The sequence below is a fragment of the Solea senegalensis genome, linkage group LG21 (assembly GCF_019176455.1).
Source record: "Solea senegalensis isolate Sse05_10M linkage group LG21, IFAPA_SoseM_1, whole genome shotgun sequence".
Classification (NCBI taxonomy): Eukaryota; Metazoa; Chordata; class Actinopteri; order Pleuronectiformes; family Soleidae; genus Solea; species Solea senegalensis.
In genome coordinates this window covers 17,716,506-17,736,036 of record NC_058040.1, presented here as the reverse complement: position 1 = coordinate 17,736,036, position 19,531 = coordinate 17,716,506, and the positions used below count along the sequence as shown (strand labels likewise).

General features: G+C 39.1%; 1 protein-coding gene across 6 annotated transcripts in view; it reads right to left on the bottom strand.

Annotated features, from left to right (window-relative positions):
• Positions 1-52: 52 nt before the first annotated feature.
• The window catches only part of LOC122758041 (protein unc-13 homolog B-like), a 62,890-nt gene continuing 43,411 nt past the window's right edge, over positions 53-19,531 (bottom strand). For 2 of the 6 annotated variants that reach the window (XM_044011847.1, XM_044011850.1), the window contains 27 exons: positions 17,406-17,521; positions 16,509-16,672; positions 15,351-15,501; positions 15,157-15,225; positions 14,954-15,043; positions 14,109-14,246; positions 13,148-13,278; positions 12,845-12,930; positions 12,582-12,708; positions 12,388-12,484; positions 12,132-12,275; positions 11,837-11,914; positions 11,482-11,559; positions 11,259-11,279; positions 9,017-9,037; positions 8,858-8,884; positions 8,439-8,459; positions 7,189-7,277; positions 6,942-7,088; positions 6,620-6,743; positions 6,465-6,518; positions 5,933-6,010; positions 5,134-5,281; positions 4,221-4,277; positions 3,929-4,021; positions 3,659-3,818; positions 53-2,508 (listed from right to left, as the gene is read on the bottom strand). In XM_044011847.1, coding sequence (XP_043867782.1) covers positions 2,223-2,508; positions 3,659-3,818; positions 3,929-4,021; positions 4,221-4,277; positions 5,134-5,281; positions 5,933-6,010; positions 6,465-6,518; positions 6,620-6,743; positions 6,942-7,088; positions 7,189-7,277; positions 8,439-8,459; positions 8,858-8,884; positions 9,017-9,037; positions 11,259-11,279; positions 11,482-11,559; positions 11,837-11,914; positions 12,132-12,275; positions 12,388-12,484; positions 12,582-12,708; positions 12,845-12,930; positions 13,148-13,278; positions 14,109-14,246; positions 14,954-15,043; positions 15,157-15,225; positions 15,351-15,501; positions 16,509-16,672; positions 17,406-17,521 — 2,795 coding nt within the window. In that variant the 3' untranslated portion in view covers positions 53-2,222. Of the gene's footprint in view, positions 2,509-3,658; positions 3,819-3,928; positions 4,022-4,220; positions 4,278-5,133; positions 5,282-5,932; positions 6,011-6,464; positions 6,519-6,619; positions 6,744-6,941; positions 7,089-7,188; positions 7,278-8,438; positions 8,460-8,857; positions 8,885-9,016; positions 9,038-9,118; positions 9,382-9,545; positions 9,573-11,258; positions 11,280-11,481; positions 11,560-11,836; positions 11,915-12,131; positions 12,276-12,387; positions 12,485-12,581; positions 12,709-12,844; positions 12,931-13,147; positions 13,279-14,108; positions 14,247-14,953; positions 15,044-15,156; positions 15,226-15,350; positions 15,502-16,508; positions 16,673-17,405; positions 17,522-19,531 lie in introns of those variants that run through there. The other 4 variants (XM_044011844.1, XM_044011849.1, XM_044011845.1 and 1 more) reach the window with 3 other exon arrangements.

Sequence of the window (19,531 nt, the reverse complement as noted above, 5' to 3'; positions counted from 1 at the left end):
CAAAGAGTGTGATTTTTGTGTGATTCACATATTTAAGCAAAAATATCCCTTCTTTTTTAAAATGTAACACTTTAATATTGACTGGCACTAAGCATCTCACTGCATATGATTCCTGTCCATAAAACTCAAAAAAAACATCAACACAGCATCATCATTATCAAGGAAAAAGGAAAAAAACTGATTTATTACAACGTCAAAGATTTAAAATAAAAAACACTACATAAGGAAAAACGTGTTTGTTTGACATCGCAAAAACTCATTTCTGAGAAACACGTGGAGAGAATTTTTAAAAACATTTTAACTTAAGTGTAATGCTGTCATGCCAGAAAAATAAAAATTAATTGGCAATACATAAAAAATTGCGTATTTCGTACGAACCTTATGATACGATACTATAAATATTGTGGTACACAGTTATTTTTGATTAAATGCCAAAAACTACACAAAAGCTGCTTTATTCTCCTTTAACGGCAACTTTACTTTAATTTACCTCTGCTGCCACCTACTGGCTTTTTTCCAGCATTGCAACACAGGTGATGTTTATGACTTAAGACTACTGTCACAGCATTTGCTGCCATATTAATGCTGAATATTAGTAAGATAATTGTGTTTTGGTGAAACATTTTACATAATAAACATTTACCCTATTGTAACTTTCCCTTTCACACGATAAATTCTCACTTTATAACGTTAAATGTTTCAATTTGTGAGATCATTTATGACGTTGTAATGTGACGAGGTGAAATCATCATTTTAGGTTTGTATGCTGTAATAATAATGTGAAAAGTGACATTTTTCATGTTTTACTGCAATAGCTTTTTAGTTTTCTGGCGTGGCAGCGATTCACCTCCACAGACACGTGTGAATTATTTTGTTTTTGTCACCAAAGTTAAGGCCACTCAAAGGAAGAGAACAGAATGTAAACAACAAAATAAACCCATCAACACTGCCGCTGCTGCTGAGGAGCCTCGAGTAGTTTCTCTATTACTGTGAAAGACAGATTTATTTAACTTGTTAACTTGTTAATCCAAACAAACACAGTGAGGTCGTCACTTCTTTCGTTCAAAAAAGTGCAAATTCTCTGCACACAAAGTCTGTGTCCATCCAACAGTAAACACCGTTAGTGAAAAGCACAGGCGCCAATAAATACGTATAAAAATAAATAAATAAAATGGCTGAACCATCCGGGGTTTTACAGTTGTTAATTGAGCTCAGAAATAAATAAAAAACAAAACAAAAATTGAATTCGCCTTAAATTGAAAATGAATTAGTATTAGTATAATATTTTTCCAGCAAAAGTTGGAAAATGATTGATGCTTCTCCTGGGTATAAAAATAATAATAATGATAAAGGAGTAGAAAGCGAAGAGGGCAAGGCACACAATAATACTTTCAAAAAAAAAAATAATGGGGTAAAATTAAGAGGATTTATATTATAAGTACCTTCTCATTAAGCCAGTGATTCCAAAAGATTTTTGTGTCTTAAATAACATCCATAAAACAAAGTTATAATCATTTACCAAACATTTTCCACATTTTATAAACGCAAAATTATGTTGGAAAGGGATTATAGGATTTGGGTCATGATCGTTTTCTTGGTTTCCCGGAACAGGAAGTGTGGGAAACACAGCTTTAGGCAGTAAAAATGTGTCTAATAATCCGTTCATTCGTTGATTTAAAGACTCGCATTAACTCATTCACTGTCACAGTGGAGCTGAACTGGGTTTTTTTTTTTTCTCACTTCACACGTTCACAGTTTTGCAGAGTGTAAGGCATCGGGACACGCCGCCACACTTTGAAGGGTTCACTGCACGACGACACTCTGGACAGAGGCGTGGGAACTTTGCTCCCCTCGAGGCTAAAGAGGATGAAAAATGAGCGGGTGAAGTGACAGGGTGAGTGGTCACTGCCTGGATGAACAGCTGGTGAGTGTTGTGAAGTGAAGGTTGAGTGAGTCGGTGTCCGTGAGGTTGCTGTCGCTGTTGTTAATGCGAGTGTTTGTCCAAATGAGGCGCAGTCCCATTTCACCCCCTCATCCCATCGACCACTTAGCCCTAACTCTGTGAATTCATGTGAAGGCGACTCTTGTTGAGGTAGAGGGGACGGTTGGCGTTGTGAATAATAATTTTAAATGTGATTAACGACGTGTCGTGTTCTAGAAGGGGCTACATTTTACCAACGCTCCACCAAACAAGTCAAAGGCAGCTATGACGCCCTCTCGTCTCATCTGCCCTCCTCGGCCGACCGTGTCTCTGACTTGAGTCTCACGAACTCCTTGGCCACGTCGTCGTTGGAGCGCTGCGAGAGGATGCGCATGGCGGTGAGTCCGGTGTCGTCCATGTGGACGCGCTGTCCCAGCGGACACCAGCAGGCGCAGTTGCCCTTCTCCATGACGTCCCGCAGCTGGATCACGGCCACGCCCACCACGCGGTCGGCACGGCCGAAGCAGTAGTCTTTGACGCAGACCTGCAGCTCGTAGCAGTCGAAGCTGTCCTGGTTGCCGAGGACACTGGAGAGAGACGGAGAAAAGTGGACTTCTGCACTTTGGGCCACTTAATGACACATTCACCATGAAGCTGCTAAGTACTGAGTTTATCTTTAAACACAGGCTTTTTATCAGAGTGCAGCAGAAACTGAAGTGAACTACAGCTGGAAATACTCTTTAATTTAATTAAAGGGTGTATATGTAAAGTATTAGGGCTGTGGAGGGAAAATGATTTTTGTGTGGCGATATATCGCTTTTGAGACACCAAGTATCGTTTTTTTTTAGCATATCATTTGTTAACTGATGTTACAAATAAACATAAAAAGCATTAAAAAAATGTTTCAGTCCACTAGATGGTGCCAAGTGCGACAATAATAAGCTGTAAAAACATTATATACAGTATGTTAAATATCCACCTATAATGAGTATAAAAGAAAGAGTGTTAGTAACTAACCTCTTTGTTTTGCTTCCTAGTCTGGTAGAGAGTGATCCACATTGGCATGTCTGTTTTCCAACACTTCTCTGCTTTGAGCTGTTAATATTTGAATGCATTGCCACTGTATACTCTTACCTGGTTGAGACCTTTTTGAGAGGAGCAGTGAGGCTTTTTATGTTTGTTTAGGTTTCTCTATGTTGCTGGCAATCTCAGTGTGGAAATGTTGCCAAACTGTGTCACTGTGTGTTTCATTTAACACATTTCCGTGGTCTCTGATAACTCATCATGGTCATTTTATGCCTTTATTTCATACATTTCTCTGCATATACTGTATATCACCACATTAGGTGTGCAATCCAACTAATGAGACGCCAGAAAAGCAGTACAGTTTAAAGTAAACATTAATATTAACAATGTCACACTGAATCATCGAATCATCAGCTTCTTATAGTGAGTTTGAATATTGTAGGTGTTAATATGGAAAATATACATGTTGTGTACACACACCTGCCACTTTATTAGGTACACCTGGTTAACTACTCATTAAAGGTCAATTTTAAGGACGTTTGAATGAATTATTAATCACTTAAAAACTAAAATTATTTTGTTTTTGTAGCCTTTGAATCAGCGTTTCATATGTACTTTAACCAAGGAGCTTCATCTTGAGATAATGTTCACAAGAACATTATGAATCACATATTATGTTCATACCCAGCTTGTTTTTTTTACTTTACTTACAAGTGGAAGGTCTCGTTGAACTTTGGAGACCAGCTGTTGTTCTTAGATTTGGTCTGGAATTTGCGTTTCTTGTCGCTAAGGTGAGGCCCGATTATGGTGATTTCCACGAAGGGGCGGAACATTCCGGATGTCTGCCATTTTAGATCACTGGCTCCTATGACTGCAGTAACACAAGGGAGGAAGAAGAAGAAGGAGAAGAAGAATACATTCAGCTGAGTAAAAAACAACAACATATTTTTAAAATGATTTCATGAAAAAGCTCAAACTGACCTTTGGCTGTAACCTTTCGCTCTCTGTTACCGGGGTGAGTGTACAACTCAATCTGGACCGACACCTCGCCAATTGGCTGGTTCACGCCCGCACCTGTTTAACGCAGATACAAACACACCTGTGAGTTTTCATTGAGCTTCGTTTTGACTCAGAGTCAGTACATGAGAGGGTTAATGCAGGTGTGAACTGCTGATTTGATGGAGTCAATCGAGTGAAACACGATGTACAAATGTAGAGTGAGTGGGGGAGGGAGGGTAATGAAAATCTGGTGGGTGACTTTGAGGAAACCTACCCCTGCTGGGCTGAATTTTGTCACTGGGTGTTAACCTAATACCCTTCCCATTGTGCACTAGCACAGACGCAGCACAGGAGATAAGAAGAAGACACGTCAACAGAGAACAGCTTTAAAAACACAGCATATACAGTACGACCAGCGCTAAAAGGAGGAATGTATTGCCTTCAATTTTCTAATTATTGTACAGTAACTGCTCTTGATAGAATCTAATCCTTTATTCCATAAGAATGTAACACAAAAATATTACATAAACATAAACAAATAGAGGTGAATAAATTATGTAAAAAAACAACATGGAATTATTTTAAATCATGCATAGTGCATTAGTAGTTACTGCACACATGTATTCATGAAACTGTGGTGGGGGAGGGAGAGAGACAGCAGGACGAAAACCGTCCTTCAGTCTGGAGGAGACACATTTCAGGACACTGTGGTGTCCTCTAGAAGGCAGCAGTGGTTTGATTGACAGTGTTGTTTCCACCACCTGTTTGTTCAATTTGTTCAATTTAATTATCTATCTACTGTATCTCGCGAAGTATTCATCTAGCTAGCTGACTAAATATCTAGCTACCAACCTACCTAGCTTACCTTACCTATCTATCTATCAATGTTATAGGTATTTATCTTCATTTTGATCGTCCATCTATCCATCTATCTATCTATCTACAATGGCATCACCTGCTTGGCAATGGAACAGATTCTGACTCTCAATGTCAGGACTTTTTATTCAAACATATATTAATCTATTGGCGCCCTCTCCTGGTCTCATATGGGAAATGCTTTTTGCAGGAAAGAACATTGTCAGATAAGGTGACTCAAACGAACAAGACGGTGTAGGTGAGAGTCGACAACAGACGTCCCTTTCACTTGTTTTTTTCAATAATTTTAGATTCTAATCTGGACTACTAACCTTGAGCATGCTGCGTGGTGACAAACGTCTTGATGAGCGTGTCTGTCGTCTGAGTGTAGAGGGACAGAGCGTGACGCAGAGACGACAACTCAGGACTTTTCTCCAGGAAAGCCTTCTTCAGTCCGTTGCCCCCGGCGTGGAAGTATTGCTGCGGAGGGAACAGGGAAGTAGCTTTAAGAGTAAGATAGCTCTGGAGAAACGACTGAAGGTTTTGGTTAACCTGCTTGAGAGAAGTTTTGATTGATTTCCTCTCTGTTTGAGTTTCCACATAAAAACAAGAGTGTTTCAGTGTGTTTAGCCTTTTGGGGGCTATTGCAGGTAAATTAAGTCATTTTCTATTTAGAAAATTGTCCACTTGGAAGCTTTAACAGGCCCCTCAGTCTTTTTAACCTGTTGCCATGTTGGTGTTATATATAAAACCTGCACATGTCAGTAGCTAGAAAAGAAAACAACATTATTTTTGGGGTAACTGATATATTCCAAATACTAGTCGGTCATTTTCACCAAGCCTTAACATTCCTACATGTGTTTCAAACTCTAAAAACTCTAAACATACTTTAACCAGAAACTGATGAAATAGCTGAGTTCTTCATTTGTCCATGTCCTTACCCATAACTGCCACATTTCATGGCAGATAGTTGATGGCGTTTTACAGATTAAATACTTATTTCAGCACTTAGGTAAATTATACGTAAAGTTCACCCATTCATCCTGTCTCTATCAACCCTCAGTGCACCCTGATTGACGAATGAACAGTTGACGAAGCTAACGTGGTTTCACTGGGCCAAGACAAACTGACCTTGACGGTGTCCAGGGCCACGTCCATGACGGCACACTGTCTGGGAGAAAGGCTTTTAGCCTCCCCGGCCATGTGATCCTGCACATTTAAACAAACACAGCACACATGAGTCACTTAAAAGACGGTTAAACTGACCTTTTTATAGATATTTGAATAGGCAAACCAGCCAAGAGATATATGAGAGATAAATGAATCATAACTTAATTATAATACATGAAAAACTATTTAGCCTATTCAGTTAATTTGTTTGGTGACCCAAAATTAACTTCTTGTGACCCATTTGTGGGTCCTGCATCAAAATATCACACATCTTGTCAAATAAAATGTTACCAATTACAACTCATAAGGAAATATATGGCAAAAGTTCACTGAGAGAAGCAGTAGGTGGCGCTAAAGGCCAGGTCATCGTAGTAGAAGGACATGAAGGTGCAAATCACAGCTGCTTCCATCTATTATTGTGGTAATATCTTTGCTTTTCCCTCCTACTGAATAATTCTGTGGTCAGATCTTCAGAGTCAAGTTTCTTTTGTACCTTGAGTTTGGAGAGCTGACCGAGCTCTTTGGCAGCCGAGAGGATCTGAGCTCCCTGAAAGAAACAAAAAAAGAAAAAATGGGGTGACTCAGGGTGAGAATTCTGTTTTACTTTTTTTTGGGAAATCAACAAATGCCGAAAGCAAAGCGACTCACAAAGGTGTCGCTGCCCTGCGGCAGGACGATGGTCTTCTCCAGGCTGCTCATCACGATCCTCCAGAGCTCCTTCAGCACACGCTTCAGCACGGTTTTCTCACAGACGGTGGCGAACAGTGTCAGCCTGTGGTAACACACAAACACACACAGTTTAATGAGAGAGGTGTGTTAACACTCCACGGGTGTTACAATTTTAGCCAGAAACATTACACACTTTTAGTTTTCTGCTAGATGAAATGAAACATGCAGAGATAAACAATTTAAGGGTCGTACATTCAATTTCTGCCAAAAAACCCTCACACATCTTTCTTAATCCACTCACTTTCCATCCAGGAAATCCATGAGTGGCCTCAGCATGTTGTCCGAGTCGCCTTCCACCTGGTTTTTGTTGCTGTCGTTGAGCGGCCCTTTGATCTGGAACAGCAGAGACGCCATCTGCCGCATGCAGTCGTTAATACGACTCTGGAAACTTGACAGAGAAAAACGATAGCGACAGATCAGTGACAAATGCAAGTGAAATTCACTGGAAAAAGTGAACGTAAAAGGATGAGGAGTGTGTATTTATTTACCTGTTGCCGAACGTGCTGCTGAGCTCATCCAGAACGTTGTTCAGCTTCACCTGCAGGTCGTTCAAGAGGTCACTGGCCTCCACGTCCATCTGTGCAGAGACAGACAGACACAAGAAGGAGAGGATTTTTGTTTAAAACTGACTTAGGGCCATGCATTCATATATTATTTAGTTCAGCAGTGTCGCAAACAGCTTGAAAAAAATCCCCATTGAATTCAAAAACTTTCCAAAAACATTGAAAATACAGGTTAATAATTTCTTCTCAGGAAGGATAGTTTGTCCAAGCTCCTCCCTGAGACAGAGAACAACAAAAATCCTCTCAGAACAGTTAATTTAATATCTGTTTTGGCCAGAAATACCACACATTTCCATTGATACGTGGTTTGTTTCATGACACAAGAGCTAAAATAATAAAATAATGTACTTGTTTTACACCACATCATTAAAGAATATGCTCAACCATCCAGCCAGTCTGTTAGCATTCATATGGGATGCACTCATTGGCCCCTTTATAAGTTTAAAGTGCTTGTTAACATATATTCTATCTACACAGCCAATCCCAGGGCAGCAACTATGGATACACGATATTGGACTTTTTGTCGATACCCAATAATCCTATATATTGGGAGTGTTTGGGCCGATACTGATACTGGGATATATATGTTTTTCTCACAACTACAGAAGTCATTTAGTCTCTTCTTAAGTGAAATTAACATATTTTCATACTTGTGTCACAGCAGATGTAGATATTCATTTTCCTTATTGTGCAAAATAAATAAACTTATATAATAACAGCTGTAGAGGGCTTCAATAGCAGCTTATTCTTCCAACCGTTTTAGTCATTGGTCATAACGAGGCATGTTTTCATTTTTGTCTGTATTTGATAATAGAGTTTAAAGCCAATATCAGCCGTGATTTAAGTGATTTAATAAACATGCCTTATTTTCTAGGATTTTCAGTTTGGCCGGTAAAAAGAGAAAATATCCAGTGAGCGGCAGAGTTCTCAGACAGGAAAATGCCTGGTTGTTCAGAAATGATTACAAAACAAGGTAGAAGATCATCCTTAAACGCACAACATGTGGAACCTGGAGGAAGATGTCTTCTGTACCTAATAAAGTGGCCTTTAATGTAATTCGCCTGTGATCTTTGTATTTTCGCTCATGAAACTTCCACACACACTCTGATCATAGTTTGTGAAGAGAAGACAGAAGCACAAACTTAAAAATCTAACACACACAAGCACAAACCCACCTTTTTACGACCAGTCTCCAACTTTCAATGGGAGCACGTTGAAAAAAAATGAAAAGTTTAACAATGCAAAAGCTGCATTTTCTTACAAACAGTGAGTCTCACAAGTAAAGGGCACAGGGAACCAGCAGGGGAGAAAAAAAATACATTTATATTATAATTTACATGATATTACACTTTATAGTTGAGTTAAACCAGGTTAAACAACCAAATAGTGTCCCTGAAGGATGGATGAAGCCACAGTGTGTGGCTCATTACGTCAATGATCCTTTGGCCCCTTTGATTCATGACCTGTCAGGGTTTTTATGTGGAAACATTAGTGAGACGAAGGGAAAACTTCAGGTGAAAGAGAAATGAGCTCTGGTTTTAAACGCTGAGTGTGTTTTGTAATAAAATGCACGACTCTGTTCACCTACACTCACCTTCTTTTCCTCTAATGCTTTCTCAGTCTGTGGCAGCACAGATAAAGATGGAGGGCGACACAAGACAACCTCAATTAAGGGCGATTTTTCACTTAAATTACATGTGATCTAATGGCGTTACAGAGAGATATAACCTTGCACGTAGAATGTATAACCTACCTTTTTTACTGGTGCATCCAACTTTGAGTGGGAGGAAATGAAAAATGACAAATAAAACAAAAAAAAAAGCACATGAAATGAAATTAAAAGGTGCGGTTTTGTTTTTGAAAAAGGGAAAACAAGTGAGGAAAACCGAGGGAAAGGTCAAAGGTCGACGTGAGATCACCACAGACTATTTGCAACAAACTCCTCCATGAATGACAACACAAGGATTTCTCATTTCAGGAGGACTGAACGTCACTGTGATGTAAACAGGAGCAGGAAAAACGAGGAAAACCACTCTGACTGGAACAAACCTCAACCTCAATTTTCTCCCCTTCCTCCCTCACTTCCTCCTCCTCCTCCTCCTCCTCACTCTCCTCAAACTATGAGTAGCAGTGAAAAATACAACAAAAAATGTCAACATTTAGTTCTCACTCAGGAAAATGTTTCAAGTCGTGAATTATTCATGTCACACAAGAGGTGACATGAATTTATTTGAATATGCGGTCACGTGTCAGTCACGTGACTGCATATCCAGAGAACTTGCCTGCCATGCAAGTGTTTTACTGCCGTGCTAAAAAAAGAAAGAAAAAAATGTATTTCATGTTCATTATTTTAGTTTTATGGTATAAAAATAGATTTATGGACTTGTGGTTGTTGTGCCTCCATCAACCACGTTGTCCTTTTAGACTCATGTAAGAAATTTTAGCGAAAATCTTAAGCAATTTAATGCAAAGGTACCAGGTATAGTATTAGTGAGAGGGAATGTATCACTTCAGTGATGACAGAATGAGAAGAATAGAATAGAATTTTGCTCTGAAAACACAATACACAATTAAAATAAGATGAGAAGTGCTCATAAAACAAGAAATAGGAAGTAAAGACATTGTAAAAGACAAAGACAGTAGGACTGACACAGACAGAAGGGTTAAATTACATTAAAACCTCGCTTTCTTTCCACCAGTGAAGAATAATTTCTAGAGAAAATAAACATGCTGTCCTCACTTTGACAGTGACCTTTAACCTTTGAACCATAAAATCTGAATCTGCTCATCCTCGAGTCCAAATGAACTCTTACAGTGAATCTCAGAATGAATGTGTGAATCGCGTTTGATGTTTTCTGCTGAAAAATATGGCAATTTAAATCACACATTCACGGACACTTATTGAAGATGTTTTTTGGAATCATTAAACTTATTTAACAACATGTATAAAATGAGATTGTTGTTAACGTATCAAAGAGAGAGAGAAGCTTAGTAGTAAAGCGAGCCGTCTTTCAACTCCACAATTGTGGGTTTGATTCCCAGCTCCGCTAGTCTACTGTACATGCACGTTGTTCCTTACTTCTGTGCAAAAGTGTGAGTGAATGAGTGAATGGCAAAAGTGTAGTCGGCAGCAACAATATAAAAGCACTATATAAATACAGACCTTTTAGTGGAAATGGCTATTTTTTTCTATTAAAAATAATGTTATATATGACAAAAATGTCAGAGTTGTGATACAGTTTCGTTGTGATACAGTTTTTCAGTAATGAATTTACAGGAGATCAATACAAGGGATTTGTGGTCAGAGGACAACATTTGCCATACATATTTATTTGGTTAACTCCATATTACTATGAGGACGAAACACTTTTTTTTCAGTGTTGAGAAACAACTTGTTTACAGACTCAGATGCACATGAATCAATTACTCTTCATAGGATCAAATCGGGTGATTTCTCAGCCTTTCACCTCCAACATCACCTCATGAGACGCGTGTTGTGATTCCGCACTCTACAAAGAGCTGAACTGACAAACTAATCTGAATTCCTAAAAGAAATAAAAAACAATCCACTACTGCTCAGCTACATGGATATAAAACCCACCTCCTCCTCTCTTGCCTCCTTCTCCTCCATCACCGCATCCTCTTCTTCTTCCTCCTCCACCACTTCATCTTGCTTTAATTGTGAAGCGAATGACACACTGAATGAAACTCTGGCTAAAATCTACTGCACTGCGTCTATGGTTAACGTGATAAAGAGGCAAATGAGTGAGAGCAGAGAGAAGTCACAGCTCACTGCAGCTACAGTTAGGACATTACTGCTAAGGACGATATGAAGACACTCTGTCTCCGTGTCTCTAGTCTGTTGGGAAGAACAAGGACGAGTCTCTGTATTAATCCAAGGAAATCTAGTATTATGATGCCGCCTCTGTCCTAATCCAGAACTACCAATTCCTCATCTACTTCACAAGTCATGAAACTACCACTAATGTACGTACCAGCGCCTCCTCTGTTGCAGTCTGATACGCAACACACACACACACACACACACACACACACACACAGATGCTAAAATGCAACTTTCATGGATGATTAAGAAATCTTTAGTTCATTTGTGAATTCAAATCCATAAATTGTCATAATTGGTTTTATCAGTGAGCCAGTGTCATGATGCTGTATCACATTAAATTAAAGGGTTGATTTTTAAGTTTCCAGACCAACCTGTTTGGCGCCCATCGACTCAAACATCTTCTCCAGCTGGATCCTCAACTGCTGCACGTTATTCATCAGGACGCAGGGCTGCGAGGAGAGGAGAGACACGGAGTGAGATTACACTGCTGCAACAACTCACAAATGTAATATCTGTAAGCAGGAAAAGCCCTGATTTGTGATGTGTGGGTTGTGGACCCCTGGTGGGCCTTAAAGGAGGGGGACAGTGGGCTGTGAGAGGTCATGAAGAAAGTTCAGATGTAGATTTTCTGCCTGTTTTCTAAATAAATAACATGAAAGTTCAGGTGTTGGTTGGGCTGCAGAAGATCTTCATGATGGCTGTGTGACAGAAAACATATCGACTTACAATCTTCTCCTTGTCAATATACGAGGTGAAACTCTTGGTCAGGATGGCACTGTACTGCAGCAGGACTTTGGCAATTGTCTGTGAAAAATAAAGAGATATTAAAATAAATGTGGCAGAAAGAAACCCTCAGACAGTTCAGGGTGTTACCCTAGCATTTTGCCTTCTGTCAGCTGGGATTGGAACGAGCTTCTCGACATAGTCTTAATCAGCATTTAGTGAATGAGTGAAACAAACATTTATGTTTAAAAGGTCCCCACTACATTTTTAACACTGGGATTTGTTAACACGACGTTACCTTGGAGAAGCGTCGGCTGTACTGAGCCATGACGTCCGGGTCCGGACATTCCAGTTTCTTGATGATCTCAAAACTCTGGTTGAGCTGCGTGAAGATGTCGACCACAGAGCAGGAGAACAGAGCGTGTTCAGACGTCTGCTGGAACTGAGGAAACCATGGACAGGATGGAAAAGAAACACACAAAATGATATTGTTATGTTTATGTGTCCATAAGCAGAAGCAACAACACATGAGAGTTAACATTTATATTTCTTACGCCATCTTTTTTGTCTCTCTCCAGAGCTCCATGCATGAACTCGACAGATACGTCCTCATTTTCATCCAACCACTGCAGCACAAACTGTAGGAACCATCTACACAGAAAAATTATACAACATTATCAAAATATGTATTTCCCTAACAGCTAATATTATGATCCAACAAAAGTAATTCCAAGGAAAACGCTCTTACGATGGATAGTCGGGAACGACGTCCTTGAAGTTTGGCAGCTCCCTGACATACTCGTTGTAGAGCCACTTGACCTTGAAGTGCAGGTTCATGTAGTCGGTGCTTTTACACAGTCTGTGCTTCTCGTGCTCTGCAGATACAACGACAAGAAGAACGTGTGAGGTTTCTGATGAGAAGCTGAAGAAAACACCCTTCTTGTGAAAAGCTAAAATCTATTTCACTTAGCATTTAAATCACCAGGTAAAGTGCCTGGTGCTGGTGCTTACCTTCCATAGCGTACTTCATGTCCTGAGCAAACAACGTCCACATGACCTCTGCTGACACCTTCCCCACGCTCAGTTCTTGAGGAAACCTGAGTGACAAACATGTAAATAATTTAAATTCAGAACATCATGACGGGTTTGGTCCTGGTTTGTCTCTTTCTTTTCCTGGGTTAGTTACAGTTTAACATTGATTTGGAGTCAGTGGGTATCCACTGTGTATCTATAACTTGGTATTTATTTAGTGTCAATGGGACACATAACATCATAGCTACTGAAAACTAAAGATATTGCCATATTTATACTGACTGGTTGAGCACGGGTGTGTAGGAATTCCTGTCCTCTTCGATGATGGAGACGATGAGCATGATGAGTTTAGGCCAGAAGTCCAGGTTCTTGATGTTTGGGCCCTGCTCTTCCAAAGGCAGATCCTCCTTATTCTATTAAAAAAGAAAAACATCGTTTGTCAACACAGGTGCAAAAGTGAATCTTTAATGATTTGAAAATGTTGTTATATCATCGATTGGTAAGCAGACCTAAAGTTGGATTACCAACTCGGAAAATCATAGTATAAACCCCAACATAGGATCCCAAGATGGCTGTGTCACTTACATGAATAGTTAAAACCCCTTACTACTTTTACTATTAATTCCACTATTGTCTTATTTGTTTCACATTAAGTCAGTCATAAATATAGTATAGTTCAATTTTCATTCAATTATCAATGGGTTTTTGCTAACAATTGCTACCTTGAGACACTGTGAACTTAGAGGTGAGGTCACAATGTAAAATGGAATGCACTAATTGCACTAGTTCCCACCTCATACCTAACAATAACAGGAGAAGGAGGAGAACAAAAACAGAACAAACAGTAGTGACAGGTCTCTCTTGAAAATGAGACCCTGTGTCTCAAAATATAAATAAAAGTAAAAAAAAATAAAAAAAAAATAGTGTATTTTAAGATTTGTCAGCTTAAATAATTGTATATTTTCAAATTCAGGGATTGTGGTACTAGGAAGAATCTGAATGGCACTCAGAATGCTAGCAACCAGGCACAAGCTAAACTGGGAAACCAGCACTAAGCTAAAAAGGGGCAGATTGCCACCTAGCGTAGCAGAGGCAGATATACTTCATTCAATAAATTGATTCCCCCCTACTATTTGTAAACAAGGTCACACATGTCACACTGGTCATTTCAGAGAAGGAGAGATAAACAGCTCGTCCTTAGCCTTGTAGCATCAGTGTGGCGACAATTCATGTTGTGACTCACTGAGTCCGCGGGCTGGTACTGTCTGTTGTAGAGCTCGTGGCAGTTATTGAAGATGTAGTCATACGTGGAGTTGAGACAGGCCTTGACACAGTCCCTGACGACCTGACTGGCTCTGGGCGGCGACTGTAACTCCTGGACCTGAACACAAGACAGACAGACAGACAGACAGAGGGATAAACATGAGGCAGTGGGTCACTGTCAACACTCACTGTTCAATCACTGTTTTTCAGTTCAGGAAAAGAAGGAAAAAAGATATTTAAATGTGCCATGAGTGGTCAAGAAGTCACAGGCTTATACAAGGGGGAAAAAAAGAAACAAGAAACAAAAAGAAGAAAAGAACAAAAGCTAAACTTGCACAAATTAAAAAAGCTATAACAAGTAACTAAGAAATAGCACAAGAATCAGTATATACATAATTCTTCTCCTTTTTTTCTAAACAACACAATGAATTTTAGAGTTCCATATCTGTATACCACGATGTCTAAGTGAGAGTTGTCCATGTTTTAAATTCTTAACTAAGACAAGGATAAATCAGAGAATAATTTAAGGTTAGTAAACAAGAGATATTTAAAAACTTCATAGTTTGCTGATGATCCCCAGTGATCTTGTAGCTTTATTACAAATGTAATTTATATGATTTATAATAAAATATAGCAGGATGGTTTATATAACGTCTCCTTTATCTCATGGTTTCAGGTCCGTGCCACAAAAACAACTCCTGTTACCTAGACACATATTTTACGACAACTGTGAAGGGGAAGCCAAGATCAAATCCTACATTGTTTTATTTCAGTTTAATATATTTTCTAATTGAGTAAATGTCCATGAAACATTATTTTTGGTACCTTCATCCTGAAGAAGGTGATGCTGGTTAGAAGATCCACTGTGGATTTCAGATCCTGCAGTCGATCCTTGCTGCTGGCAGGAAAATGGTTCTACGGACAGAAAATGATGCGTTTAGTTGAGATTCCATTTTCTTTCGCTCTCTCTTGTGTTTGGGCATGAACACAATGTAAAGCCTGTAAAGACCTTTTTTTAACAATCTTACCCTGTATGTGGAGAGGTCGATGCGCAAGGAGTTGTGCAATTGGTCCAAGAGCTTGACGAAGCGTTCTTTCTGTTTGTGGAGGGGAAATAAAACAATAAAATAATTCGGTGATACAAGAATAAAATGTGAAATGATGTGTGCGCAGATGTTTTAAACACATGTGTTTTGCCCTTTTGTGCTACAGTAATACAAACCCCGAAATTGGAGGCAGCAAAGCGGTCGGAGGCGGACACGTTGGTGGAGGCGGTGGTGTGGGCGTAGAAGGCATTGATATTGGCCAGCAGGGTGCTCATCACTGCAGGAACCCCGGGACACATGTACTTTGATGACAAACAGGCAAAGTGACTGGAAAGAGAAAGAAACACAAAGCCTTGGTTAAAGACACGAGGTCACACACAGAGGCCTTCTTCTTTCTCATGTTTAGACCAATTTATGTCATATGTGATTTATTTTAAACGAGCAAAGAGTCTGATGCCCAGATGAGATCAGGTATTTTTGCACACAGAGAGAAAAGAGGATTTCTTGTTTATTAAATCAGACATTGATTTTTGTAAATATGGAGGATGTGACTCAGACTCAGTTTGCTGTTTGCGTATGAAACATGTTGATTTTGAACTGTTAATATGTAACAGTTGCAGCTGTCATTTGCCTGACAGATATTGTGATTTTGATTAGATTTTTCTTTTTTTTAATATTGTTAATATTGTTGTAATACACAATTTGACATTTTATGTCAAACAGAACAAATAAATGCAAATAAATGAACTGTAACTAACTAAATTAATTAATTAGTGCTTGGTCCATAAAATGTCAGCAAATGTTGAAAAAGTATCAGTTTGAAAGATTTCTCCAAAACAAAAACAAACCCTGTTTAATTGAATACCAAAAAACAAATAAAACAAACTCAAACCAATTAATTAATTATCACAGAAGTTGGCAACATTCAGTAATCGATTAATAATCGAGTAACCCTTGCACCTCTATCATGATGGATAAGGTTTGTCAGACTGATGTGGACGTACATAGTGATGTGGACATACAGACAGAGGTCTTGTCTCAACCTAATGATCTCTATTAGAAAGAGACATTTTGTCTCGCTGGAGGACGACACGTCAGAGTGAGCCTCCTGTGAATGATGGGCTCAGTTAACAAACATCTGTACAGAGTGGGACATATTTCATGGAGATAAATCTACCCTCGACCCGTTTATCATCCACTTCCCTTCACATGAAGGCCAACGAGAATGAAGACACGAGGAAGAGGAGGAGGAAGAGGAGGAAGAGGGGGAATGATGATGTGACAAACACGTGGACAGTTACACAGAGGGCAGCAGTGTAAGTGTCAGAACTCACGTCATGGCCTGGTAGATGGACTCAATCCCGTAGCGCATGGCGAACTCGTCCACGACTTCCTGCGCCACGTCTTCAAAATAGACTTTCCACGCGTCGTCTCCGCGAGGGTCAGGGATTTTCACCACACCTTGACCGAGCATGTCGTTGGAGTGATGGAACAAGTTCTGTCATGACATTACAAACATTAATGCAGGAGTGTCACGATAGATAGATGGATAGATAGATACTCTATATCCACTGTGTGAACACACTTTGAGATACGACATGTAATGGTTCTCAGATTAGTGAAATGTTTCCCTGTTAAACAAGTGCTTTTAAAACTGGTTTCTTCAACTTTCACTTAATTATCTGACATTTTATCATGAGAATTGTCATTATTGTGTGATTCATCTCCTGTTTGGTTAGAGGTCGTTTTGAAAATATGACATTGCTATTTGAATTGGGCAGTGATTAAAAGACTTACTTATTATTTTTATTATGTTGCTGTTTTACTTAAGTTATTTTATTGATTGTATGTTTTATACCTTTTGTGTTTTGATGTGCCTTTAACTCTGTAAAGGTTACATAAAATCCTGGTTAAATAATGGTAAATAAATGAAAATAAATTGACTGATATATATGTTATATATATTTATATATTTGACCGTATTTGACGTATTTTTTAGTTCATTTATTCTGACTTTAGGTAAATTACATGTAATGAGCTCCAAAATGTTCACAGAGTGTTTTTACTTAGTCTTTCATGATTCCTGCTCATTGTACTGTGTCTTTGTGTCTTTGTGTTTGGTAATTGCTCTTTGCTCACCGGCGTTTCTTGGGGAAAAAAAGGGATCTCAATCTCAAAGAGACTGTCGGACTAAATGAAGATTACACAGTGCAGTTTAAATGTAGAATCACCTCGTGCAAACACGTGTACTGCACGTGGTACGGAGCCACTTTCTCCTCTCCCTTGATCTCCACGTTGATCTGGAGGCGAATGGCACCTGACACGGCCGACTTGTCCGTCCTCTTCTCTGTAATTAAGCACAGCTTCAGTCACGGAAGCAGAAGCAGCAGCAGCTCTCACACACTCTACAGTATCTGCACACTCTTGATTCATAACTCACAGCTCAGTGACACGGAGCCACATGAAACCAGGTCTGTTAACACACCACTAATTACAGGCCGTTGAGGCGGCAGTTCTATTGTGGGGGGTTCTGTTTGTACAGTTTTGATGGCAGCGTGGAGCCGGCAGCACTAATACAAGTCCTCCAGCTGATGGTGAGGAAGACAGTGGCAGTGGGCTGTGTGGATCTGTGTCTCATCACCAAAGACACTAGAGCTGGAGCTTGTCTGGAGGTGGAGCGCTCGGCGGCTCAGCCCTGCTATTTGCCCCGACAGGCGCATCATTAGGGGTAATTTGTACATGTCGGCAGAGCGGTCGATTTCCGACCACAGCGCAGCTACTTGGTAATCACACATCAGGAGGATAAAGTGGGGGGAGAGAGAGAGGAGGGAGAAGAAGAAGAAGATGGAGAAGAGAAAATGCTGTCCACGGAGTGTACGACAAGACTGATAATACACTCTGCTCAGTCCTAATTTGATTGATTTCGCACATTAAATGTACAAAAATATAAAATTAGAAAGATAAAAATAAGTAAATATATAAATACAGTGCAGGAAGAGGCCGAGAGTCTACTGGACTGAAATACACAAAAGAATGTATGACAAAATACCACAATATGTCTTTCTATAGACGAATGTTTCCCCAACTTTCAATATAGGGACCCTGTTTTTAAAGATGGCAAAATACCAGGACCAAAATCACCACATAAAATGTGCCAAGAGCAAATTTGCACATCATATAGCTGAAAAAAATGAGATGGTAAATTAGTTTAAACTTCATTTTATGCATGTTATTTAAAACATATAAACATAAATCTGAAATCTGAACTTCTGCAAATTTGTTTGGGGACCCCGTCCAAAAAAAATCATAATCTGCATTTTTGATATTTAGGAAGATGACAAACTGCTGATTTAGGAGTTAAATAGTAAGAGACTTTTGAGTTTGTTTTAAAATAACTCTTAAACTGCTAAAAAGTGAAAAACATTGATGTCATACCACAGGAATCTGCAGTTACTTGAATAATTGTACTTACCTGAACTAGTGTGAGAGTGTTAAAAATAAATATACAGTAAATTAAATGATTGTGGTAAAAGGAGATTACCTATTCTCCTTTTTACACCAATAGATATATTTACCTTTCTGTGATATAAAGGCATTTCTACAGAACTGATTATAATTTTAGATCAATGCTTTGGATAACAGAAATATTTTTTGCTAATATGAAATCAAACAAATTAAATTGAGCACTTGATATTTCCCTGGTAAAGCAGCAGTAGATTTATAGGCACACTAATAGTCAGTACAAAGCAGTTCCAATGGAAGATTTATTACTGTCTCAGGGAAGTCAATTTCAGCACTTTAATCAAGCAAAAACCAGAGAGATGCACTTTGTGCTTAAGAACTGATTGAATTAACCTTACGTACGACATTTTTTTTGATGATAATAATCAAATTAAAATGAGATGATACTTCATCTTCACTTTACCTTAAGTATATATGGACCAGTAGCTCTTACACAAAAACATATAAATCTGGCCAAACAGCAACTGTTTTAATGAAAATGTCTCCTTAGACCTTTTTTTTTTATGTAATTGTCATGCAGGCCGTTACAGGCCTTTAAGTGGTTCCAAATGATCGCTGCAGGTACAGAAGGCGAGGGTAATAACCAAACATACAGTACAGTGTGCAGTGAGAATGAACCCAGCCTCATCAGCTATAAATCAATACTTGACAAAAGAAAAATAACTTGTCACATACAAGTGAGTGCAAATAATGGAGGGGGTAAAGGCGTGAAATGGGAGCCTTATTAGGGAATAGCAGTCAGGTGGTACGCAAGCTTCCCCTGGTGGAACTTGGAGGTAAATCCGAATTTTGACCGGAGAGTGTAGAAAATGAAATAAATTCTGCCTCCTGTGAA